Below are 27,059 nucleotides of genomic sequence, written 5' to 3'. Positions count from 1 at the left end.
TGTTAGTACTAGTATTTAAAGTATCAACATTAACAATCTAAAATTTTATTATTGATATTTAAGATGAAAATATCAAAATTTTTATTTTTATTTTTATTTTTATTTTTTGTTTTGAAAAGGGGGAGTATGGGCAGAGGGATAGAGAGAGAGAATCCCAGGTAGGCTACATGCCCAGCGTGGAACCTGATGTGGGCTTCAATCCCATGACCCTGAGATGATGACCTGAGCCCAAATCAAGAGTCAGATGCTCAACTGACCGACCCACCCATATGCCCCTTATTTTAATCTTATTTTTAAAGTGGTTTTCAGAAACAATATTGATTTGAATTATTTAGTGTACTCTTATAAGAAGTATCAGTGTTAGCATTTGATTGAATTTTAAAAATGTTTTATTTGTGTTACTATCCTGGAGAAATGATTGAGTGCTTTATCAGTAGTGGTTTGACTATTCAGTCAGTAATGAGAATTTGCTCATGTTTTGTTGTGCATTTACTTAACATAGGCATTTAAAGGATCTCTTTAGAAAGTTAATGATTTTATTTGTGTTTCAAAAAGTTTTATTGAAAACTGGAAAATGACATTACTTTTATTTATTTTTAGGTTGGGCTCATGTGGTTTGTGCCCTGTATATTCCAGAGGTACAGTTTGCCAATGTTTCTACAATGGAACCAATTGTTTTACAATCTGTTCCACATGATCGTTACAATAAGGTACAGTAGATATTATTTTATTGATGTTCGAATATAATTGTTCTAAAGCTGGGAACTATAAGGGTTTTTTTTGTATTTTGTTTTATTATAGGCCTTCATTAAAAATTTTAAGTCATATGCTTCCCATCAGATTTGAAAAAAGTATAATTACTAAATGGTAAACTACAATTATTAAAATATATTCTAAAGTCATAGGAGAACAAAGAAAATTATATATCTTTTGCTAACCTAGATATTGAGTATTTTAACATTTAAATGACATTTAAGTTCTCATAGATTTGTCTTTTAGGAGTTATTGGTTTTTATATTCTTTCAAACATAGAGTTTCTATTAAATTTGAATTATCATTATTTGGTATAACATTTATTATGATATAAAATATCCTTTCTTAAAAATAATCCTGTTAGAGAATATTACTTGCTCCTTTTCCTTTCCCAAATTATTTTCTATCCTCAAGGTAGGATTTTTGTTGTTGGCTTTTTCTTAAAAACTTAATTTTCTTTGCTTTTTTTTCCACCCTGTATCTTTGTATTGATTAGTACATAAATATTATTTCTTCATTCTTTGTGTGTTAGATGACTTGTTTTATCCAGTGTGTCTTTAAATATAGTGTTACCATTTAATACCATTTCTGTGGGGAAAAGGTATCATCAGTTCTAAGGTTTCAAATATTTTTGTGTTAAGTGTTTTATAATGTAGATTATTAATATTTATATTTAAAATTTTAAAATATAGGAAATGGAAAAATGCAAGATAGGAATTGTCCTAAGTCTTCTCTTTTGTGATCCTTTTAGATTTTTTTGTGCATTTTTATATATAGTATTTGTAAAAAAAATGTATTATATTTCTTATACTGTTGTGTGTTTCTGAAACTTTATCAACCCTGAACATCTTTCTGTATCCGTTAGATTTCTGTCATTATTTTTAGTGGATACTTAGCATGTAATACAGAGCGTTATTACTTTTTTTTTTTTTTAAAGATTTTATTTATTTATTTGACAGACAGATCACAAGTAGGCAGAGAAGCAGGCAGAGAGAAAGGAAGGGAAGCAGGCTCCCCGCTGAGCAGAGAGCCTGATGCGGGGCTCGATCCCAGGACCCTGAGATAATTTAATGACATTTAAGTTCTCATAAATTATAATCTCATAGATATAATCCTCATATAATCTATGAGAACTTAAATGTCATTAAATGTCATAAAATCTATGAGAATATAATCTATGAGAACTTAAATGTCATTTAATCTATGAGAATTTAAATGCCTGAGCTGAAGGCAGAGGCTTTAACCCACTGAGCCAACCAGGCGCTCCTGAGCGTTATTAGTTTTGATAAATTAATTTCATCAAAGGAATCCCTTACTTTAAAGGGCCTCGTTTGGCTTGGCTTTGGCTTTGGCTTTGGCTTGTATATGCCAATAGAATCTAAATGTATTGTATGAAATTGTCCTCTGAAATTTATACACATGATAATATGTGAGGTTGCTCATAAACTTACATCCTGTTAAGGTATACTGTGTATTACCATTAAAACAATCTTTGCTGTTCTTTTACTTATTTAATTAAAAAAAGAATTTATTTATTTATTTTAGAGAGAGAGAGAAAGAGAGAGCTCCTGAGTGCCGAGGGAGAGGGAAGGGGGGAAGCAGACTCCCCACTGAGCAAGGAGCCTGACATGGGGCTCAATCCCAGGACTCTGGGATCATGACCTAGGCCAAAGGCAGTCTTTTAACTGACTGAGCCACCCAAGTGCCCCCTTCACTATTCGTTTTAGTGAAAAATATTAGGCTAAATATTTTATAGTTAAAAAATGTTATTCATGTTTACTAATTGACCTTGAATAGCTCTTTGTTAATTTTAGTACTGTATTTAAAAAATTTTTCCTACAAAATGTTTTTTATATTAGAGATTTTTTTCTTTTGTCTTGTATACTTGCTGTGTATGCTGTTTACCATAATTTAGCTTTTGCTTTTTTTTTTTTTTTTTTTATATTTTTTTTTTTACTTTCATTATGTCTTCATGGTTTTTATTGTTATTGGTATTTTAGCAGGTAATTTTTTTCTAGTTGAGAAGTTTAACATTTTTATATAATTTACAGAGCTATTTCCTATTGTTTCTGCTTTTGATGCCACACAAAGAAAATTTTTCTCTATGCTAATGTATAAATTTTTTATTAGTATTTTCAAGTTCATATTTTTAAGTCCCTTTATTGTTCATCAAGTTCATATTTTTAAGTATTTTTCCTTTTCCTTTTGAAGTAATTTTAAATTTACATAAAGGTTGCATTAATAGTACAAAGAGCTCTTCCTCTTGTAAACCTTTTCAGAGTTATTTATCAATATATGGTGACATCTCAGAATGCTTTATTTATCTTTAAAAATTAATTAATTAATTAATTTGAGAGAGAGCTCGAACATGAGTAGAGGGGAGGGGCAAAGGGAGAGGGAGAAACAGACTGTCCACTGAGCAGGAGCCCAATGTGGGGCTCCATCCCAGGACCTCGAGGTCATGACCTGAGGGGAAAGCAGCCACTTAACCTGCTGCGGCCCCTCCAGGCGTCCCCCAGAGTGCTTTAGTTTGCATTTCCTCTAAGAAAGGACTTTTTTCTCCTGCATAACCAGGGTACTGTCATCAAAAAGAGGAAATTAACTTTTATCCATTATTGCTGTAATCCACCGACCTCATCATTTCTCTGATTTTCATTCCTGGTTTCCCCTGTTTTTCCAGTAATGCCTTTCATAGCAAAAAGATCACAGATTGTACTTTGTCTTGCAAGTCTCCTTTAATCTTCAGTAGTAACTCAGTCTTTCCTTTAGTTTCATAACTTTGATCCTTCTGAGGGTTGCAGGCCAGTTATTTTGTTGAATGTTCTGCTATTTGGATTTTCCTCATGATTAAATTTAGATCTTGTATTTTGGCAGGAATATCATAGAAGTGATGCTTTATTTTCATTGCATCCTGTCAGGTGGTACATGATTTCAGTTTTTCCCATTGATCACTTGATTAAGGTGGTGTCTGTAAGGTTTCTTCACTGGGGAGTTAATCTTCTTTCCCTTTATAATAAAGTAATTTGTGAGGAAGTAGTTTGTATATAAATATCTTGTTCCTTGTGCCTTTTACTCACTAATTTTAGTGTCCATTGTTATTTCTTGCCTTAGTTTATTACTGTGATTGATAGCAAGTGGTGGTTTTCTGTTTGCATCACTTGTTCTGCATTCATCAGGTGGCATTCCACCTCAGGGAATAACTTTCTCTGTGTCCTGTTTATCTGTTTATATTAGTATAGACTAATATGGACTTATGTGTTACTATTTTATTTTAATGAGTCATTCCCCCGTTACTGTCATCTATCTTCAAGCTGGCTTCTGTGTGTTTTGTTATGTTGTGAGCTCTCTATTTGGACGCAGCAGTATGTTTCCAGGCTCATCAGATTCTGATGATCCTAGCCCTGGAATCATCACCTGTTTCTCCAAGGAGTCTTGATTTCTTTTAGAAACCAAAGTGGGGGCTAAGTGTGATGCTGCTGCTGTTGCTGCTGCTGCTACTGCTGCTGCTGCTGCTGATTTTTAAGCATTATTCTTAAGGATTTTATTTATAAGAGAGAGGGAGATACAGAGCACAAACAGAGGAAGTGGCAGGCAGAGGGAGAAGGCTCCTCACTGAGCAAGGAGGCCGATTGGGGACTTGATCCCAGGACTCTGGGATCATGACCCGAATCAAAGGCAGATGCTTAACTGACTGAGCCACCCTGGTGTCCCACTAAGTGTGATTACTGTTATTGGGATATTGCTAATCCCAGGCCTTCTCAGTGGGAATAGCTAGGAAATAAATGTATATATATAGATACAGAGATATATACATATTCACATCAGTATTTTTTCAGTGCTTATCTCTATATTTTGAAGTCTGTGAGGTCATAATGATACTTCTGATTGAATATATGATATATATTATAGATATACACATATCTATATGTATTTTTAAATATAGAGAGCTAGAACCATAAACTCTTAGTAATTTCTCCAAATCAAATCCAACAATGCAGGGTTTATTTTATAAAATTTTTCTTTTCATGTTTATGACTCTCATCCCAACAGTAAAAATCCTGGCTCCCATTATCCTCAATGAATTTACTTATTTGATCAGTCTCTCTTGTATTAATAGATGGATTACTATGATCCTCTAATGCTGCAATCATCCTAACCTTGTTTGGATTCTACACTTCACTCTGGGTTGCTATTGCTTCCCTGTGTTGGCTGCCCTTTTCACCATTTTTGGGATTTGATACTCAGCTTTAGTCATTGTTCCCTCCCTCTTCTCTCAAATGGTTGGTCTCCTCACCTTGCTTAGGCTTTGGCACTCCACCACCCTACCCTCAGCACCCTTATGGGAGCTTACTTTGCTGGGGCTTTGACACCTGTGTTAGACTTCCCCACTTCCCCAGCATGGATGCTGCCATGCTTGGACCCATCTTATGGCTCTAAGACTAATGTACTCAAGGAGTAAGGGAAAGAAGAAGGAAGAATGGACTATTTAGATATAAATCTTTTATCCATTTAGAGTTCATTTTATCATATATATCAAATGTAGACATATGTTTCTACATTCTTCCTTCCACATAGTCAGCTTTTTCAACACTATTGAATAATCTGTGTTTTACAGAGTAATTTGAAGCGTACATGACTCTTGATCTCAGGGTTGTGAGTTCGAGCCCCCATACTGGGTGTGGAGATCACTTAAAAAAAAAACGAAATATTGGGGCACCTGGGTGGCTCAGTGGGTTAGGCCGCTGCCTTCGGCTCAGGTCATGATCTCAGGGTCCTGGGATCGAGTCCCGCATCGGGCTCTCTGCTCAGCGGGGAGCCTGCTTCCCTCTCTCTCTCTCTGCCTGCGTCTCCGTCTACTTGTGATTTCTCTCTCTGTCAAATAAATAAATAAAATCTTTAAAAAAAAAAACAAACAAACAAAAAAACGAAATACTGTTTTGATCATCATTAAATTCTTGGCTGTTTTTGATGTTTTTTCTGTTCCATTATTGCATCTGTTTATTCTTACCCTAGTACCTATTCTAAATTATTACGGCTTTATGTACATTTTAGTACATGGTAGAATAAATATTGTTACGTCTTTGTTTTTCCACATTAACATTAGGACTAACAAAATGCAGTTTCGACTGTATTAGTGTTACAGTGAAATATTGTTTTGAGGATGAATTGATCTTTTTATAATATTGAATCTTCACCTCTGGAAACATGGTATTTCTCTCCATCAAGCTCATTTTATAGTTTTCCTTATATGAGGGTGCTATATGGTTGACCCTTGAATGTGGGAATTACTGATGTTGACTCTTCCACAGTCAAAAATCCATGTATAACTTTTGACTCCCGAAAAACTGAACTACTGGTAGCCTACTGTTGACCAGAAGCCTTATCAAAAACAAGTTGATAAACACGTATTTTATATATTATGTGTATAATATACTGTATTCGTACAGTAAAGTAAGCTAGAGAAAAGAAAATATTAAGAAAGTCGTAAGAGAGACAACTATCATATGATCTCCCTGATATGAGGAAGTCGAGAAGCAACATGGGGAGTTTGGGGGGTAGGAGAAGAATAAATTAAACAAGATGGGATCGGGAGGGAGACAAACCATAAGAGACTCTTAATCTCACAAAACAAACTGAGGGTTGCAGGGTGGGGGTGGGGGAGAGGGTGGTTGGGTTATGGACATTGGGGAGGGTATGTGCTATGGTGAGTGCTTTGAAGTGTGTAAACCTGGCTATTCATAGACCTGTACCCCTGGGCCTAATAATACATTATATGTTAATTAAAAAAAAGTCATAAGAGAAGATATATTTATAGTGCTATGCTATATCCCACATATAAGTAGGCTGGCACGGTTCAGTCTCAACGGTGCTCATGAGTCAGCTCTCTTCCCTGTTTCTTGGATTTTTTATGGTTGTTGATTTGTATAGTTAACCTTAAAAGCGTAATAATATTCTGTTCATGATTATTCAGGGTAGCTAATAGGCATGTAATTCTGAAATGATAGGAACAATTGGAAAATGGATTGTTGAGTTTTGGAAGACAACCATTTTTTAGTGGATGGTAGTAAAGAGTGTTGAAGAGCATTTATTAATGTATTGGTCTCTTACTGTGGACCTATTTTATATCAAGCATTGTGCTAGACACTGGGAATTCAAAGAAGCATAAAATGCAGGTTTTTTTTTTTTCCATATGCCACTCCGATTTAGAAAGATGATTGGGTGCCTGGGTGGCTCAGTCAGTTAAACATCTGCCTTTGGCTTGTCTTGATCTCAGGGTCCTGGGATCAAGCCCTGTGTCAAGCTCCTTGCTCAGCGAGAAGTCTACTTCTCCCTCTCCCTCTGTCTCTTCCCCCATTTATAAGTATGAAAATAGTAATAATACATGTTATAAGTACAGGTTTCTGCAGCTTTCAAAAGTAAAGCATTCCTGTAAAACTTTTCCTAAGCTGAAATTGGTATAAAATTGAGAGAGCAGTTACCATTAATTTATATGGAGAAAGTTTTGAGCATTTCCAGATTGAAAAAATAACCTTTCTTAAACTTTTCTGATACCTTAGGACTCATCGGTATAAAAAATGTCCAAAATAAACCGAGACAAAGCACAGATGGTTACAGACATAGTTCAAAGCTCTGGAGGCTTGATGTGGAGATGCTCAGTGTAGTTCCTTGGGAAGAAGCTTGGCAGTGCCATTCATGCTGCTCTGGGTGTGTGCTGGCTCAGTGCAAAGCAAATGTTGAACACCACTTTCCCTTTTTGCCTTTTTTCATAAAAGCAAAAATCCTTTAAGGATTGTTTTTAGTTAGCAAAACAGGTATTAATGTAAGTCTTATAAAATCAAAGTGGCATAGCACAGACTTTTGAAAAATGGGGGATACCCGTAATAATAAATGTGAATGGCGTATTATGGAACATAATGGAAAGGAGGGATTACTTTTGCCTAAGGAATTGAATAAAGCATACAAAGAGATTATAAGGACTTTGCAGAATAACTAGGAATTTGACCTGTGGAAAAAGGCTTAAATAATAATTCCAGACAGAAAGTAACATAAATTAGTGCAGTAAGTACAACGGGAAGGTGGTAACGAGTTCATAAAATAATAAATAATCGTGTGTGGTGAAACATAGTGGGATTTAGGAAAAAATAAAAGGAACAAACCAACAAAGAGAAGAAAACTTTGTGAATGATAGGAAGGGAAGTTTTCTAGAATATCTATGTAGTGTTTCTAAATTGCAGAGAACTCATTGTGTTCACTTACTATGTTGTAAAGTTTTCTACATGTCCCTAAATGTATAACAGCCAGTTTTTGTGCCATTTGTCACCAGGTTCTGTTTTTAATTAATTAATCAATTAATTATTTTTAAACAATATTTTATTTATTTATTTATTTATTTGACAGGGAGAGAGAGATCACAAGTAGGCAGAGCAGGAGGCAGAGGGAGAGGGGGAGGCAGGCTCCCCGCCGAGCAGAGAGCAGGGTGCGGGACTTGGTTCCAGGACCGTGAGATCATGGCTTGAGCCGAAGGCAGGGGCTTAACCCACTGAGCCACCCAGGCACCCCCTTTTTAAAAATGTCTGGACCTCTCAGGTTGCATCAATCAGTTCTTCATTGCAGGACATACACATTTTGTACTAAACAATGAATGGTATATGTTACCTTTAAGTTACTTTTTTTTTTTTTTTTAAAGATTTTGTTTATTTATTTTAGAGAGAAAGAACAGGTAAGCCTGGGGTTGGGTGGATGGGAAAAAGGGAGGAAGAGGGAAGGAATCTCAAGCAGACTCTGCGCTGAGCTTGGAATGTGACATGGGGCTTGATCTTAGGACCCGGAGACCATACATGACCAGAGCCAAAACCAAGAATTGGACACTTACCTGATGGAGCCACCCAGATGTCCCTCTATGTTAGTTACCTTTTAATAATTTTTAAGAAATGTGAAGACTGGGGTAACATAGAGATTTTTTGAAGTTTTTGATGGTAGAAACTTGTGTTCTTCAGAGTCAAGGAAGCATTTTATTTTATTTTAATTATTTTTATTTTCTAAGATTTTATTTTTAAATAATCTGTGCACCCAATATGCAGCTTGAACTTACAGCCCTGAGATCAAGTCATATGCTCCATTGACTGAGCCAGCCAGGCTCCCTGGGAGGCATTTATTTTAGAAAGCTACGATTTCCAGAGAGTAGTTGGTAGATGATGTATGTATTCTGTACATATGCTTTTGAAGAGGCTTTATTTATTGATGGCCACAAAGAAATGAGTGTTTATAAGTAAAGGAATGGTTTTAATAGACCAAACAAAGAACACCATAAAAACATGGTGTCATTTAACTGTAAAAGCTTAAAGGTGGAGGAATACTTCGAAATTGCTAGCCCAATATCCCTTCAATTTTTTTTTCAAAAGGAATGGTAGTGGGATAACTATTAAGAGAAGTATTGTTTTGTTTTGCTTTTTGAAGATTTTATTCACTTATTTGAGAAAGAGAGAGGCAGAGAGAGTGACAGAGAGCATGAGCTGAGAGGAGAGGGAGAAGCTGAGCATAGAGCCCAGATCCAGGACTCGATCGCAGGTTGTTGGGGTCATGACCTGAGCCAGAGTTAGACTCTTAACTGACTGAACCACTCAGGCCCTCCAAGAAGTGTTGATCAATATATTTAGCATCTGAGTGGAAAAGTTTGAAAGTAGTACATATTCTCTCTGATTTTGGGGTTCCTCATTAGTGCCATTTAAAAAGCTAGGTTTCAGATAGTGGAGCTGAACATTTCATGTATGCATTCATCTGGCCAACATTTATGTATGGCGTGCTCTGTTCTATATCAGACACTACTGGAAGCATGAAGAATACATAAAGCTCCTACCTGGTAGATAGATAGGCACAAATTATTGATCGTTAGGTAGTATGATATGTTCAAGAATTCTAGAATACAGAGAATGTTAACTTAATATGGTGTAACAGGGCTGAAGAGTAGCGAGAAGCAGGGTATCTTAGACTAGATTGTAGCTTCTCTGAATTTTGAAGAGTGAGAAGGCTCCAGGTGCTGGCTGTGAGGAGAGGAAAGAAGAAGGAGCACATCAGTGGCTTTTACTTTTACAGGCTGAAGAAGCAAAAGCTTTGAAGGAGGAAATAGAGTGAGAGGGAGAGAGTGTGAGGCTAGTGGTGAGGGAGAAGGGCAGTATAGCTGAGTTTGAATGTGATATGCAGAATGCTGAGAGAGGTCGTCAAGGACCAGATTTTCAAAGGCCTCCTGTATCATATTAAGGATTTTGAATTTTATTTCTGTTGAAAGGTTTTTATATTTATGTGGAAGGAGTGTGCTTAGGTCTCCCTTTTTTCTTAAAGATTTATTCATTTGAGAGAGAGTGTGGGGTGGCGAGGGAGGGGGCAGAGGGAGAGTATCCTTAGGCAGACTCCCTGCTGAGAGCAGAGCTGGATCTCTCATCCACGTGATCATCACCTGAACCAAGATCAAGAGTTGACCTGTGGTGGGGGGGGGGGCAGGCTGGGTGGCTCAGTGGGTTAAGCCTCTGCCTTCAGCTCAGGTCATGATCTCAGGGTGCTAGGATCGAGCCCTGTATTGGGCTCTCTGCTCAGTGGGGAGCCTGCTTCCCCCTGTCTCTCTGCCTGCTGCTCTGCCTGCTTGTGATCTCTTTTCTCTCTGTCAAATAAATAAATAAAATCTTAAAAAAAAAAAAAAAAAAGATTTGATCTCCAAACTCCAAAGGTCTGCCATTTTTTTTTTTTTTTTTAAACATTTTTTTTTCTTAAGATTTTATTTATTTACTTGAGAGAGAGACAGTGAGAGAGAGCACATGAGCGAGGAGAAGGTCAGAGAGAGAAGCAGACTCCCCATGGAGCTGGGAGCCTGATGTGGGACTCGATCCCGGGACTCCAGGATCATGACCTGAGCTGAAGGCAGTCGTCCAACCAACTGAGCCACCCAGGCGCCCAGGTCTGCCATTCTAAAGGATAATGAGAGGAGGATTGGGAGAGGGAAGATGGACAAGAGTAGTTACTTAAACACTGTTTAGGGTTTTGCAGTGTTCCAGAGATAATAATGAGGGTCCGAAATAGAGTAGTATTAGGAATAAAGGAACACATATTTAGTAATAAAAGAGTTTCGATTGACCAGGTATGGTGATTAGTGTGACACACAAGATGAGGGAGGAAGAAAAATGAGAATCACTTTTCAGCCTCAAGAAGGTAAGTACTGGGCACATCATCATCACCTGAGATATGTAGAGTCATCAAGTTAATTGACTGATTTCTTAGAACAAAGACATTAAGCTTTAAATTCTTGGCATATGTTGATGGGACTTACTACCTTGTTTGTAATACAGATCTTGTGTCTGCAAGTTGTTGCCAGCATGTATTAGCAATATGATAAGACCCCAAGATAAAATTCACATTTCCGCTGAAGCATTGAATGTTTGCTTTTGTATATGTCTAATATATGTTTGTTTTGCTTGGCACTTTATCCTAGTTACTCAGATGAACACTTAGATTCCTTTTTTTTTTCTAGACAGTTGAATCATTTGGAAAAGGAAAACGGTCTTGCAACTTTTTTTTTTAAATTTTAATTTTTATTAACCTATAATGTATTATTAGCCCCAGGGGTACAGGTCTGTGTATCTCCAGGTTTACACACTTCACAGCACTCACCATAGCACATACCCTCCTACATACCTTCCCCAATGTCCACAACCCAACCACCCTCTCCCTCCTCCACTCCCCTCGGCAACCCTCAGTTTGTTTTGTGAGATTAAGAGTCTCTTATGGTTTGTCTCCCTCCTGATCCCATCTTGTTTTATTTTTCCTTCCCTACCCCCCAGCCTCCCCACTTTCCTCTCAACTTCCTCATATTAGGGAGATCATGTGATAATTGTCTTTCTCTGATTGACTTATTTCGCTCAACATATATACCCTCTAGTTCCCACCATGTCATTGCAAATGGCAAGATTTCAGTTCTTTTTATGGCTGCATATTATTCCACTGTGTGTGTGTGTTTGTGTGTGTGTGACACACCACATCTTCTTTATCCATTCATCTTTTTTTTCTATAGAAAAATCTTTTGCCCTTTTTTGTACCTCAGCTGATTCTCACTTTCCTTTTTTTTTTTTTTAAATGATTTTATTTATTTTATTTGACAGACAGAGATTACAAGTAGGCAGAGAGAGAGAGGAGGAAGCAGCTTCCCCGCTGAGCAGAGAGCCCGATGCGGGGCTCAATCCCAGGGCCCTGGGATCATGACCTGAGCCGAAGGCAGAGGCTTAACCCACTGAGCCACCCAGGCGCCCCTGATTCTCAGTTTCCTTGTTCGGCTTTTCTCTGTTGTGTTAGCATCCCTCCTCTACCTGCCAGTACATACGTGTATACATACTCTGTTTTGTTTGGCATTGTTTCTCTTTTTCTAGGGAATAGTAAATTATTTTTCTTTATATTTGTTTTCTGTATATTTTGTGCTTCTGTGTTCAGCTTTACTTCTAATTGCCTTCTCTCAACTCTAAGACTCAGAGGCAGTTTTATTAAATAGGGTTTACTGAGGAATGTGGAAGAATGTTAGTATAATTTCTTTTATGTTACTTCTTTTTTCCTCTTACTTTTAAAGGCAGCAGTCCAGTCTAAACTGGAAATGCCAATACGCAATAGTTAACTTTAAGTTGTTTATGGGAGCACACTTAATCTCACTAACATACATATTGCCAATTATCAGTTTTTTCATGTTTGTTTGATGTCTTGGGCACTCCCTAGATGATAGATGTTAATATATTATAATTAAGAGTTAAGATTTTATTAGAATCTGTACTTAAAGGGAGAATACCAGGCAATATTTTAAGACAAGGCAAGTCATACTTGACAAATTTGGTTTATCCATGGAGAAAATACTATAATGGGGTTAGAGTTAAGCCCAAAGACTTTATCCTAGTCAGAAATTAAATTACTGAAACTAGCTAAAGTACAAATAGGGTTGGCTGAAAGGCAGCAATAGGCAGTTTAACCACATACATGGGGAGTTGGACCTGAAACTAGAAAGTCACAGTATTGTGGGTTCTACAGTCTTTTTTCTCTCTATGGTCTCTTCTTATTTTCACATAATTTGTAATTCTGCTTCTCATTTTATCTGAGTTCTCTATAAGTAACTTGACTCAGTGTCCAAGATCTAAATTTTTAACAGATCAAGTCTGGTCTAGGTACCTGGGCTTCAAAGCCATTTTCACCTAGCAAAGCATGGGTACCTAGTTACCATTGCACCATTAGAAATTGAGCGTAGATATGGACAATCGTACAGAAGAGGTAGGAGTTATTTAGGTGCTCTTCCTTACCTTCTGTCTCATAAATGTCCATTTAAACTACGTAAAAGCCTATAAACTGTTCCTGATGTAGATATGCCAAATTGTATATGGTAATTCCTTAGTTTTTATAAAATAGTATAGTGTTCTGCATAAACTTTTTGAGAATTTCTGTCTTTTTAAAAAATAATTCACAAAGGAGTTTTTGGCCAGCTTTTAAAAGAAGTGATTTAAGGGGTGCCTGGGTGGCTTAGTGCCTTGAGCATCTAACTCTTGATTTTGACCCAAGTCATGAGATCAAGCTCTGTATCTGGTTCCGCATTCAGCAGGAAGTCTTCTTGAGAGTCTCTTCCTCTGGGCCCCCCTTCCCCATCTATCTAGTGCCCATACACTCTCTCTCTCTGAAGTGAATAAATAAGTCTTAAAAAAAAAAAGTGATTTAAGGTTAGTTGATGACTTTTTATAAAAGACAGAGCCAGGGATTGATTGTATATTGGGACTTCCTTTTTATATAAAACTGATGTGTTGAATTAGGGCTAAACTCTTGGTATATGTTATTACAGTATGGAGTCATGATGAATAAAATTGAGTAAGCTGGTCTGTTTGAGTTGTTTGATTTTAAAGCAGTAAGTCTTAGCAAAGTATATAAGGTGTCCTGGAAGACAGTGTACTTTGAAGGCATGTCACATTTTTCCAGACTAGTGTTTCTTTACTTTTTTGGCATCTTCAAGATTCTGATAAAAACCTAAGGATTCTTTCTACAGAATAATATACACCTGAAACATAACACAATATTTTACATATACTTTCTGGAAGATTATAAGAATACTCCTTGATACATTCTCAATGAGGATTACTGAATTTTAGATTACATCAGATAATAAATATTTTAATACTTGATGTATTTAAAAATAATACACTTAATTATCATTTAAAAAAAGATTTATTCATTTTAGAGAGAGAGTGTGCTCATAATCGGGGAGGAATGAGGTGGGGAGAGAGAATCTCAAGCAGAGTGGAGCACAGAGCATGGAGCCTGTTGTGCAGTTCTGTCCTGAAAATGATACATTTTAAATTTAATGTATAAACATTTTTAATATTTGGCATTAAAAAAATCTGCAAGTTGGAGTTATAATAATGACTCTTTATTCCTGGCTCTTTACTTTGGATGACTCTAACTCTAATGTTTATGTCATTATTATTGCCATATTACTGAGGTATTTTTCTTTTATAAATTAAAGCATGACAGGAATCTTGCTTCACTATGTCCTTTATTCTGTGTTTTGGATCATTTCTTTTGGCTAGAACTGTAGAGTTAGAATTATTGTGTTATAGACTATACTGTTTCTAAAGTTCTGATAAGATTGCCTGATTGCTTTCCAAATTTATATAGCTAATAATTTATGAAAATGCCATTTTTACCACACCATTGTCTATATTGGTTTTTAATCATTTTTTCTTGAAAGATTTATTCATTTATTTGACAGAGAGAGAGAGAGAGAGCACGTGCATGTGGGGGTGGGGGACAGAGGGAGAGAATCTTCAAGCGGATTGTGCACTGAATGCGGAGCCTGAGGTGGGGCTCAGTCCCACGACTTAAGAGATCATGACCTGAGCTGAAACCAAGAGTCAGTGGCTCAACCAGCTGAACCACCCAGGCACCCAGGTTTTTATCAGTTTTAATATTTGTTAATTTGATAATTAAAAATGGTGTCCAGTTATTTTAATTTTTGTTTTATTAGTTGTCAGGTCATCAGAATAATCTTTTTGTGTCTCTTAAAAAATTTTTTTTGTTTATTTTTAAAAATTATTAACATATAATGTATTTGTTTCAGTATGTATTTGTTTCAGTGGTATAGGTCTGTGATTGATCAGTCTTACACAACACACAGCCATTATGACAGCACATACCTCCCCAGTGTCCATAACCCAGCCATCCCATTCCCCCCACATCCCTCCACTCTAGCAACCCTCATTTTGTTTCCTGAGATTGAGAGTGTCTTACGGTTTGTCTCCCTTTCTGGTTTTGTCTTGTTTCATCTTTTCATCTCTTCCCCTATGATTCTCTGCCCTGTTTCTCAAATTCCACATATCAGTGAGATCATATGATAATTGTCTTTCTCTGATTGACTTATTTTGCTTAGCACAATACTCTCTAGTTCTATCCATGTCTTTGCAAATGGCAAGGTCCCATTTTTTGATGGATGCATAATATTCCATCGTGTGTGTGTGTGTGTGTGTGTGTACATACATACATGTACCACATCTTCTTTATCCATTCATCTGTTGATGGATATTTAAGCTCTTTCTATAGTTTGGCTATTGTGGACATTGCTGCTATAAATACTGGGGTGTGTGTGCCCTTTTGGATCACTACATTTGCATTTTTGGGGTAAATACCCAGTAGCACAGTTGCTGGGCTATAGGGTAACTCTATTTTCAGCTTTGCGAGGAACCTTCATACTGTTTCCAGAGTGGCTGCACCAGCCAACAGTGTAGGAGGGTTCCCCTTTCTCCTCATCCTTGCCAACATCTGTCGTTTCCTGACCTGTTAATTTTAGCCATTCTGACAAGTGTGAGGTGGTATCTCATTGTGCTTTTGATATGTATTTCCCTGATGCCCAGTGATGTTGAGCAGTTTTTCATGTGTCTGTTGGCCAGATGGATGTCTTCTTTGCAAAAATGTCTGTTCAGTTCTTCTGCCCTTTTCTTGATTGGATTATTTGTTCCTTGGGTATTGAGTTTGATGAGTTGGGTGTCGATTTTGGATATTTTATCTGCTATGTCTTTTATCTGATATGTCCTTTATCTAATATGTCCTTTGCAAATAATCTTCCGTTCTGTGGGTTATCTTTTGGTTTTGTTAACTGTTTGCTTTGCAAAAGCTTTTTATTTGACGAAGTCCCAATAGTTCCTTTTTTTTTTTTTCCCAAAGATTTTTATTTATTTATTTGACAGAGAGAGAGAGAGAGAGAGAGAGAGAGCAAGCGAGCACAAGTAGGCAGAGCGGCAAGCAGAGAGAGAGGAAGAAGGAGGCCCTCCACTGTGCAGAGAGCCCGATGTGGGACTCGATCCCAGGACCCTGGGATCATGACCTGAGCCAGAGGGAGCCGCTTAACTGACTGAGCCACCCAGGCGCCCCCCAGTAGTTCATTTTTGCCTTTGCTTCCCTTGCTTTGGCAATGTGTCCAGGAAGAAGCTGCTGTGGCTGAGATGGAAGAGGTTGCTGCCAGTGTTCTCCTTCTCTTTTAAACTGTTAGGTTTTCTAAAAGTTAAGAACTCTTTAAATAAAGTTCTGTTTGAATATACCGCAGGGACTTTTTCAGTTTGTCTTTTCGTATTGGTGACATAAGAAAATATTTATAAACACACAGACTTCACAGTTTTTTTGGGGGGGGTGTGGCAAGATACAGGGTGATTTAAAAATTGAGTCTTTGAAAAGTAAATAGGTTATATAGGATTACAGTTGCTCTTTGAATAGTATAGGTATGAACCATGTGGGGTCCACTTACATGCAGATTTTTTCTGCTAAGTACCGTACAGTACCTAAATGTATTTTATTTGATGATTTTTTTTTTTTTTTTTTTTAGATTTTATGTATTTATTTGACAGAGAGAAATCACAAGTAGATGGAGAGGCAGGCAGAGAGAGAGAGGGAAGCAGGCTCCCCGCTGAGCAGAGAGCCCGATGCGGGACTCAATCCCAGGACCCTGAGATCATGACCTGAGCCGAAGGCAGCGGCTTAACCCACTGAACCACCCAGGCGCCCCTTTGATGATATTTTTTAATGACATTTTTTCATCTAGTTTATAGTATATAATACATATGCCAAATATGTGTTAAGGCCTCTGGTAAACAGTAGGCTGTTAGTTAAGTTTTTGGGGAGTCAAAAGTTATACCTGGCTTTTATTTTTTTAAAAAGTTATTTATTTATTTGAGAGAGAGAGAGAGTGCACGGGTGCCCTTGTAAATGAGACCATATGCTCATGAATGGGGGAGGGGCAGAGGTAGAAGGAGACACGTAGACTCCCCCTCTGAGCAGGGATCCTGATGCAGGCCTTGAACTTATGACACTGAGATCATGACCTGAGCCTACATCAAGAGTCAGCCACTCAGGGGCAACTGGGTGGCTCAGTGGGTTAAAGCCTCTGCCTTCGGCTCGGGTCGTGATCTCAGGGTCCTGGGATCCAGCCTCGCATTCAACTCTCTGCTCAGCAGGGAGCCTGCTTCTTCCTCTCTCTCTCTGCCTCCCTCTCTGTGTACTTGTGATCTGCCTGTCAAATAAATAAATAAATAAAATCTTAAAAAAAAAAAAAAGAGTCAGCCACTCAGCTGAGCCACCCAGGTGCTCCTGCAACAGATTTTCAACTACATGGGGGGATGGAGACTTCTAACCTGCATGTTCAGGGGGCAACTGTTTATAGTATGCACCAAATTATAGTATTGCTCTTATTTTTCTGTACTTGTAATGCAAAGATCATTTTTTCCTCAAGATTTTTACAAGCAGGCAGAGGGAGAGAGTGATGTGGACTCCCCATTGAATGGGGAGCCTGACGTGGGGCTTGATCCCAGGACCCCAGGATCATGATCTGAGCTGAAGGCAGCTGCTTAACTGACTAAGTCACCTAGGCATGCCAAGATCATTCTTATGTATACACAGAGCTCTGTACATATGCACAGAGCAGTTGCATAGTACTAAGGAAGTTATACATCACAGTCACAAAATCTTTCAGCAAGTTTCAGAAAATTAACAGAGTGATAGCTATTACCCTTATTCTGGCTCTTTCTTCACAGGTGGCTAAAATCTGTTATTTTCTGCATGCTGTAAGTGAGACATCTAAGGCAAAATGATACAACTTCTCTTGCGGTATTCCAAGTCACATGGAAAATGAAAATGACTTTGTTCATTGTGAGATACTATCTTTTAAGAGGAAAAGTCCATTTGCCATAATGGCTATATCTGTAGCACTTTTAGTGTAAAAGCCGTAATGTTGAAATTAAACATGTAAGGATTGTAAGGAGTGAATGTCTTCTGTGCAAGAGTATACACATGGTCCATTCTTTTTTGTGTGTGTGTGAAGAAAATAGAAGTTGAATTGCATATCTGGATATGTTGACAGAATGGTCTTTTCCACTGCTATGGGAAGACTCTGACAACAAACTATAGAGGTTAGGTCTCTGCCTTCATCGATCCAGTAGCATGGAGCTTTCTTTTGGTTATCTTCCATGCTACTGGTTTAGGCATTCTGTTCTGTGAAAAAAAATTTTTTCTTAGGCCAAATTATACTGAATGCAAGTCAATTTATTAACTTCTTAGAAAGGAAATGGCAAGGTACAAATAGAACATGCAAGTTCAGAGATAGGGTATGGAAATTGGGAGGTTATATAGGCTGGGAAACAGAGAGTACGTTAGTATTTTAAAAGAGAAACTTTTTAAGTTTTATTTTACAAGGTCGTATAAATATGTCTGTATTTGTAATTACAAGGAGTAATAAGATGATCAGAGGTGTCAGGTATGAGGAAAAAGTGATAAGGATACATTTCGGGTCTGAAATTGGAATAATGAGATTTCATCACCCAACTAATGTTCAGCAGCACCAGGTAATAGAAAATCATGAAATAGTTTCAAGTAGAAGTAAAGCTGCTAGCAATAATTTCTAATTTTGATCAGGTTACTATTGCTGATAGGGATTTTTCTCAAGGTACAAAGTTGTAGAATGGAGTTTGCTATTTTTAAAATCCATTATGGTCTAATTTTTCTCTTTGAAAGTTCAAAGCATTGGCCTGCTCTGAAACAGTGACCACTCAAATTCCTAGTTAATGCAGCATGTGACTTTTTTTTTTTTTTTTTTAAGGGCATAAGACAAGTACTTTTGTATCTACCATCTCTTTTTCTACAAGGTTGAGGTAACAAAGGAATGCATCGTAGCTGCAAAAAAGTCGGGTTTGAAGTAGGCTACTGGATTGGTGTGCTCTATGACAGTGGGGGCATATAATATAGATCTTTATAAGAGTATAGAAATAACTTTGATGCTTCCTTTACAAATTAGTTTTACTTTTTTGAAGGTGTTGAATACTTTGTGTGTCACCTCATTTCTGTTGGGTTTTCTTCATATGAACATTCACTTGGGAGTTTTACCTTTCTTCAAGCTCTTGATTGATCTCTTTTGTACCTGGTATAAAGAACAGTTTTAGGGTTTATTTATAATTGTATTGTTCAAATGTTTTCTAATTTTTTTTACTTATGCTTTTGTGAAGTTTTCATTTTTATGCTACATACTGTAAGAATATAAGTATTTGTTTTAGAAATTATCAGAAGTAAACAATAGTATAATGAAACTACTTTCCATTGCAATTCTTCACCCAACTCTAAAACATTACCAACTCATAGCCAGTTTTTCTTACAACCTCTTTATTGGTTTCCTAGGGCTGCCATAAGAAAGTACAACAAACTGAGTGGCTTAAAACAATAGAAATTTATTCTCTCATGGTTATGGAAGCTGAAAGTCTGGAATTTACGTATTGGCATTGGTTCCTTCTGAGAACTGTGTGAGAGAATCTGTTCAAGACCTCTCTCCCAGCTTCTCGTGGTGGATAGCAGTTCTTGGCATTCCTTCACTTATGGATTTATCACCCCAGTCTCTGCCTTTTCACCCCAGTGTTAGTCCTTTGCTTCTGTATCCTCAAGCGGCCATCTTCTTCTTATAAGGACCAGTCATGTTGAATGTTAGGGGCCTGCCCTACCCTGATGTGACCTCATCTTAACTAATTACATCTGCAGTGACCCTGTTCCCAAGTAAGACCACATTCTGACTTATTGGGGGCTATTAGGTCTCTTATACCTTTCTTGGGGGACATAATCCAGCATATAGTAATCTGTTACCCTCCCTTCATGTTCTTAGCACATGCAAAATACTTTGATTTCATCCTACCATCTCCCAAAGTCTTTTTTTTAAAGATTTATATTTGTTTATTTATTTATTTATTAGAGAGAGAGAGAGAGATCACAAGTAGGTGGAGAGACAGGCAGAGAGAGGGGGAAGCAGGCTCCCTGCTGAGCAGAGAGCCCGATCCAGGGCTCGATTCTAGGACCCTGAGATCATGACCTGAGCCGAAGGCTTAACCCACTGAGCTACCCAGGCACCCTACCATCTCCCAAAGTCTTAATTCATTCTAGTATCAGTGTCTGACTCCATATTGCTGCTTTTTTCCTTGCTACTGTGACCGAAACTTAGAAACTTTTGCTTAGCCCTGCATGTAGGCATGTTACAGCTAAAATTTGCAAAAACTGCTTTTTCCTTGAAATATACCTCACCCAAGGAGATAAGGAAGTATATACAGAAATAACTAGGCTATGTTTAAGGTTTACAGGAACAATATTACCAGACTTCTATACACAAAGTTCAGCTGACCAAGAACAAAGAAATTACTTGACATACCCTGAATGTGTACAGACATCAGTCACCTTTTGACTCCCAACTTCCCCTCATTTCTTACACACACCTCCCCCCCCCCCCCGTCCCCACTTCCTAACATAAAAGCTTGAATCTCATGCTTCAGGAGATGGTTCTTTGGGACATAGTCCTCCATCTCTTTGGCCGGCTTCCAGAATAAAATCTCTTTCCTACCAAATATCAGCCTCTTGACTTACTGGCCTGTTGTACAGTGAACAGAACAAACTTAGGACTTGTAGGGGGAAAAAAAGTGTTGTAAAGTGAAGAGCATGGAGAAAAATCAGCCTCTGTGGGGGCTGAACACAAACATTGTGGAAGCAAAATACCTAATACTCCAGCCCTCAACCCAAATATAAGGAAGACTGAGGGGCAAGCTACCCCAGTGGGCTTAAAGGACAGACCAGATGTGTCCTATTGAATTACAAACCTGCTTTACTTCAGTAAATCCCTTTTTCCTTCCAGCTTCTCCCTTTAAAATGGGACTGTCTATACTATACCTAGCCCACCCCTGTATCTTGGAAGCAGGTAACTTTTCCTTATTTCACAGGGTCACAAATTAAAATGAATTTTGTCTCAGGATCAACCATACCCAGAGTTTCACCCTCACCTGATTTAGATGATTCAGAAGATGAGATGTGGAGCTTTTGAGATTATAATATTTATTTATTTATTAAAGATTTTCATTTATTTATTAGATAGAGAGAGAGAGGGAGAGAGAGATCACAAGTAGGCAGAGAGGCAGGCAGAGAGAGAGGGGAAAGCAGCCCCCCCCCCCCCCCCCCCCGCAGAGAGCCCAGTGCAGGGCTTGAACCCAGGACCCTGAGATCATGACCAGAGCTGAAGGCAGAGGCTTAACCCACTGAGCCCCCCAGGGCGCCCTGAGATTATAATATTCAGATAAAATTATGAATTTAAGAGGTGATGCTTTGTCAGACATGCTTAGTTTCTTCCTGGTACACTTCTGCTTTTCCCTTAGTGTTCCATTGCTTTTGTTTGATGTTTTGGGCTTGCGGTTTCTCTGTTGTTTTGGTCCAGCCTCAGTCTTTGTTAGGCCCTGTATATCTGGGCCTCAGGGTTTCAGCATTCCTTCCTCTTCCCCAGGGCAGGCCTACATTTGTGTCTTGGAAAGACTTGTGAGTAAGAGGGAGGGCTTCTTGCCTCTCCCCCAGCACTAGGAAAACCTCTAATAGCATTTTTTAAAAAAAAATATTTTATTTATTTATTTGACAGAGAGAAATCACAAGTAGATGGAGAGGCAGGCAGAGAGAGAGAGGGAAGCAGGCTCCCCGCTGAGCAGAGAGCCCGATGCGGGACTCCATCCTAGGCTCCTGAGACAATGACCTGAGCTGAAGGCAGCGGCCTAACCCACTGAGCCACCCAGGAGCCCTCTAATAGCATTGTTAACAGGGGTAGGAATTTAGGGTTGGGAATTTTTCCTGTCCCTTGCTTAAAGTTTAAGGATAAAGATTCTTTCCTGTGTCGTCTTAAGCATGGTGGGTCTTTACCCATGCCTTGGATATGACAGGGTTTGCTTCCAGATCCCCAAATGCTTAAGGCTTTTGAAAGGAGTGTTTGGGTAGGAGGTGGGATTTCATATCTTACCATCAGTAGTACCTGATTTGGTTCATCATGCCTGCACCATCAAGGGAGATTATTTCTGAGGATTTTGTCTCCTAGCTGTCAGTCCTCCCCGTGAGCCTCTTTAAAAAGTTCATGGAGTAGAGCCTGTGAATGGGTAAGAACTCTGTCAGTGGTTCCAGTGGTTCTACACTGTCATACTAGCCCACAATCAGCCTTTAGCAGTGTGTTAAAATTTTAGCTAATTTCAGCTTTATCTGCACATCTTTATTCTTGCTATATTATTGGTGGATATTCGGAACATCTTATAGTTCTTAGGGATTTCAGCTAAGAAATCTTTCAGCTTTCTTAGATGGGATTGGAATTTGGCCCTTAAATCCTTTTTATACGAGCCCTGTTTCTTTAACTTAAAAATTAGATTAAGAGGGCTTTATGTCCCCGCCTGTCGACATTGTCATGGTGGGTTTGCTGAAGAAGACCAGCAGCCTTGTGGAATTGGCTGTGAAATCCACATGAGAGGCTAAGAATATTGTACACTAAGATTCTTGCTGTTCTTGAGCAAATTCCCAAAAATGCAGATGTAATAAGTATATAGAATAGATTGCAAATGAGAAGTTGAGTATGGTTGAAGTGGAATCAGATGTTAAGAAATTAGAAGATCAGGGACGCCTGGGTGGCTCAGTTGGTTAAGCAGCTGCCTTTAGCTCAGGTCATGATCCCAGCGTCCTGGGATCGAGTCCCACTTCGGGCTCCTTGCTCAGCAGGGAGTCTGCTTCTCCCTCTGCCTCTGCCTGCCATTCTCTCTGCCTGTGCTTGCTCTCTCTCCCACCCTCTGATAAATAAATAAAATCTGCAAAAAAATAAAAAATAAAAAATAAAAAAAATTAAAAAATAAAAAGAAATTAAAAGATCAGCTTCAGGGTGCCCAGCTGCAAGAGGTGATTCTTTAGGCTGAAAATGAACTAAGTCTGGCAAGAAAAATAATATAATGGAAATCATGGAAGCCTTTAGTGGAATAGCCTCTGGCCAGCCAATGGAAATGGCCAGTATAATCATCATTAAATGAGTAGTGTATTGATGAAAAACTGATGTAATTATATCTTCTATAGTTAAAAAAAAAAAATTAGGTTAAAATACAACTTTTATTTTCCCTAAGTGAAAACTCTGGCCAGGAATTTGGCTTGAGTATGGCTTTATTCACATACTTGACATTTTATTAAAACTATATCTAGTTTTGTTGTTTGGGAGCATTTTCTCAATAATCCTCAGTTATTTTACAACTTTTTCTCCTTGATCTGGTAGCTAATATTTAAAAATTACCAAATTACTTATTTCTACTTTGATTTGATGTCTCTTGGAGCTCTCTTGTTTCCTGTTTCTCTCTTTCAGTATATATGTATGTATACACACAGTTGTAGTTGTTTTATCTTCCTGATGGATTGATTTTTTTTATTTTTATTTTTTAAAAATATTTTTATTTAGTTATTTGACAGACAGAGATCACAAGTAGGCAGACAGAGAGAGGAAGGGAAGCTCCCTGCTGAGCAGAGAGCCCCATGCGGGCCGGATCCCAGGACCCTGAGATCATGACCTGAGCGGAAGGCAGAGGTTTTAACCCATTGAGCCACCCAAGCGCTCCGGATTGACCTTTTTTTAATTAAAAAATATTCCTCTTTATCTTTAATAATCTTTTTGTTTTGTTCTGTTTTGTTTTGGGAGAGACAGCATGAGTGGGGGGTAGGGAGGGGCAGAAGGATAGGGAGAGAGAGACTCTTAAGCAGCAGACTGTATGTCCAATGCTGAGCCTGAGGTGGGGCATGATCTCATTATCCTGAGATCACAACCTCAGCCAAAATCAAGAGTTGGATGCTTAATTGACTGTGCCACTCAGGCGCCTTTCTTTAATTATGTGTTGTTTCAAGAGTCTATTTTTTTAATCTGATAGAATGATAACCACTCTATGCCATCTTATGGTTGCCCTTTGCATGGTATTTCTTTTTATATTTTTAAGTTATTTGTACTTCCATAATTAAAAAGAAATTTATTTATTTTAGAGAGAAAGCACGAGTGGAGGGGCAGAGAGAGAAAGAATCTCAAGCTGACTCCACAATGAGCATAAAGCCCGATGTGGGGCTTGATCTTATGACCCTAAGATCAGAGCCGGAGCCAAAAACAAGAGTCAGGCACTTCACTGACTGCCACCAGGCTCCCCCTTATTTGTACTTTAATTTGTACTTTCAGATCTCAAGCATGCCTTCTGTAGACAGTAAATGGAACTTTTTTTTAAAGTCTACTTTATTAATCTCTTCCTTTTGCGTGTAATCACATTAAATGCTATTATTAATATGGTTGGATTTATGCCTGCTATTTTATTTTTTAAAATTTTTATTTTATTTGAGAGAGAGAGTATGAGCAGGGGGAGGGGCAGGGGGACAAGCAGACTCCCCACTGAATGCGGAGCACATGGGGCTTGTTATCACAATCCTGAGATCATAACCTGAGTCGAAACCAAGAGTTTAATGGACCCTGACACCCAGGCACCCCTTGTGTTGCTTTCAAGACTTTGTTTTGTTTTTTGTTTTTGGCTTTGATCATTTTGAGGGTGACTCTCTCAGTATTTATAAAGCTTTTTAGATACAGATTTTCATCAAATTTGGGAAGTTTTCAGCCATTATTTCTTTTAGATACAGCTTCTGTCCTTTTTTTTCCCTAACTAGTTTTGTCATTTTATATATATATATATATAAAATGGTGTCCAATATATTTTTGGAGACTCTACTATAGGTAGTGTAATCTAAAGATGACTCTTCTTTGTACTGTATAATCTTTATTGATGTATTTTTTAACTGTATTTTTTAATTTTTTTAGAGGAGGGTGGTGTAGAGAGAGGGAGAGAAAGAGTCTTAAGCAGGCTGCATGTGCAGCACAGAGACTGAGGCAGGGCTTGATCTCACATCCTTGAGCTCATGACCTGAGCAGAAATCAAGAGTTGGACCTCAACTCACTGAGCCTCCCAGGTGCCCCTAAAGTTTATTTATTTTTTAAGTAATCTTTTTACCCAGTGTGGGGCTCAAATTCATGATCCTAAGATCAAGAGTCATATGCTCTCCCAACCGAGCCAGTTTATTGATCTATTTTTAAGTTTCTTAATTCTTTTTCTACTGGCAATTCAAATCTACTATTGAGCCCCTCTAGGGAATTTTGAACTCTAAAATTTACATTTCATTGAAGTCTTTGTCTTTCAAGTCCAACATCTGGACCCCTCTTCAAAGGCAATTTCTAATGTCTCTTTTTTTTTCTTGTGTATAGGTCATACTGCCCTGTTTCTTTGCATGTCTTACAATTTTTTCTTGAAACAACTTTTTAGATAATATAGCCACTCTGGAGAAGGGTCATTCCTTTTCCTTGTGGGTCCTGTTCTTTGGTCACTTACTCATTTAATGATTTGGCTGGGCTAATTTGCTTATGTCTGTTTCCCCAAGAATGTATAGTTTGAGGTGGTGTTGCTCAAATACGTACCTTAAAAACAAAACAGACCTGACTTTTAGGGCTGTCCGTAGGTCAGCATAAACCACTTTATTAGTCAAAGATTATGCTTAAGCCCCATTAGCTAGATAGATTCCCTTTGCCATTTAATATGTGTGATTTAGAGATTATTTTCTAAGTAGATCTGAGTTTCTTTCTCCAGTTGTTCCTGATGCACACAGTCTTTCAGACCATCATGTATGAGTATGATTTTATTTTCAGACTGGTAGCCCTTTGAACCTTATTGGCTGTGGATTTGTGTGTGGCTTTGGGAATGCTTTTAAGTCCGCCCCAAGTCCCACTTGGATTTTTCCCAGTTGGGTGCAACCTATTTGTATGTGTACATAGCCTTCTGGAATCCCCAAGGATGAATGTGAACCTGGGAGAGCCCTTATTTGTTGTCTTCTTCTCATTGTCTCTGTTAATCGTCAGGTTGGTTTTGCTTGTTTCTGCTGGAAACATTCATACGTGTATGTTTCTTCTAGTATCTTGGAGCTACTAGTCCTGTCTTAGTTGCTTGTCAACACCTAATTCTGTTCCAAATAAAGTTTGTCACCTCAGGCAGAGCTGTTGAGGTCTTTCTGAGAACCTCTGGAACTGGGGATGGAGAAACACTCTGCTTCTCCTGAAGAGACACATGTACTTCAGCAGGGTGCTGGGAGGAGGGAAGGGTATACTATTTTAGCCCTTGGTTTTCTCAGATCATTTCTTCTACCATTGGGACTTCCATTCTATTAGCAAGCTGAGGTAGGGATGCTGTGGCCTCAGGATTCTTGGCCATTTGTTAGGATGGAATTCTACGAGTGAGAGCTAATAGCACTAAGTAGGTTGAGAGTCACTAGAGATTGGTTCTCCAAGGGTAAAAGTATAGCGTTAGGCTAAGAGCTGGGGGAGAGGGAGCCTTTTTAAACCACATCCATTCAGAGGGTAATTTCCATCACACGAAGCTGTATGTGTGGTGAGGTGTGATAGGAGCAGATTATAACTCAAGTTCCACAGACTCTCACTGTTCTTACTGAGATTTAGTAGATTCATTGAATAAAATTTCTACTGTTTGATGCATGTTTTTAGGATAATTTTTAGAGATTTTTTTTTTTTTTTCAATCCATGAAGTGGTTAATTCACTGGGGAGAGGATCCATGAGAGAGCTCTTCACTCTGCCATTCCAGAAGTCTAGAAGTCCTACTTCCCCTTTCTTTTTTAATATCATCAAAATTTTTAGTTTTATTGAATGGTCAAATGGTGGTGTCTTTTCACTGCTTTGGAAGTTACTGAGAGATCCTTTAAAGACCCTTGCATATTTTCCCTAAATTTTGTTATATAAAATGTTATTGTTTCAGTCTCCTCTGCCTTTTCTTTTTTTAATATTCTTGATCATATGTGGTTTAAAAAATGTATGTTACATTCTTCCATTATAATTGTTTGGTACTTTTCTTTGTGTAATTTGAATGGGTAGGGATGC

At 38.1% G+C, this 27,059-nt stretch overlaps 1 protein-coding gene and 1 pseudogene across 11 annotated transcripts in view; both read left to right on the top strand.

Moving 5' to 3' along the window:
- Window positions 1-27,059, top strand: part of MLLT10 (MLLT10 histone lysine methyltransferase DOT1L cofactor) — a 234,646-nt gene that overhangs the window by 80,112 nt on the left and 127,475 nt on the right. For all 11 annotated transcript variants that reach the window (XM_059404205.1, XM_059404201.1, XM_059404206.1 and 8 more), the window contains one exon: window positions 601-710. In XM_059404205.1, the coding sequence (XP_059260188.1) occupies window positions 601-710 (110 nt within the window). The remainder of the gene's footprint in view (window positions 1-600; window positions 711-27,059) is intronic.
- Window positions 21,606-23,433, top strand: LOC132020896 (NADH dehydrogenase [ubiquinone] 1 alpha subcomplex subunit 5-like; annotated as a pseudogene).

Source organism: Mustela nigripes, chromosome 6 (genome assembly GCF_022355385.1).
Source record: "Mustela nigripes isolate SB6536 chromosome 6, MUSNIG.SB6536, whole genome shotgun sequence".
NCBI classification, from domain to species: domain Eukaryota; kingdom Metazoa; phylum Chordata; class Mammalia; order Carnivora; family Mustelidae; genus Mustela; species Mustela nigripes.
This window is presented reverse-complemented; position numbering and strand designations above follow the sequence as displayed.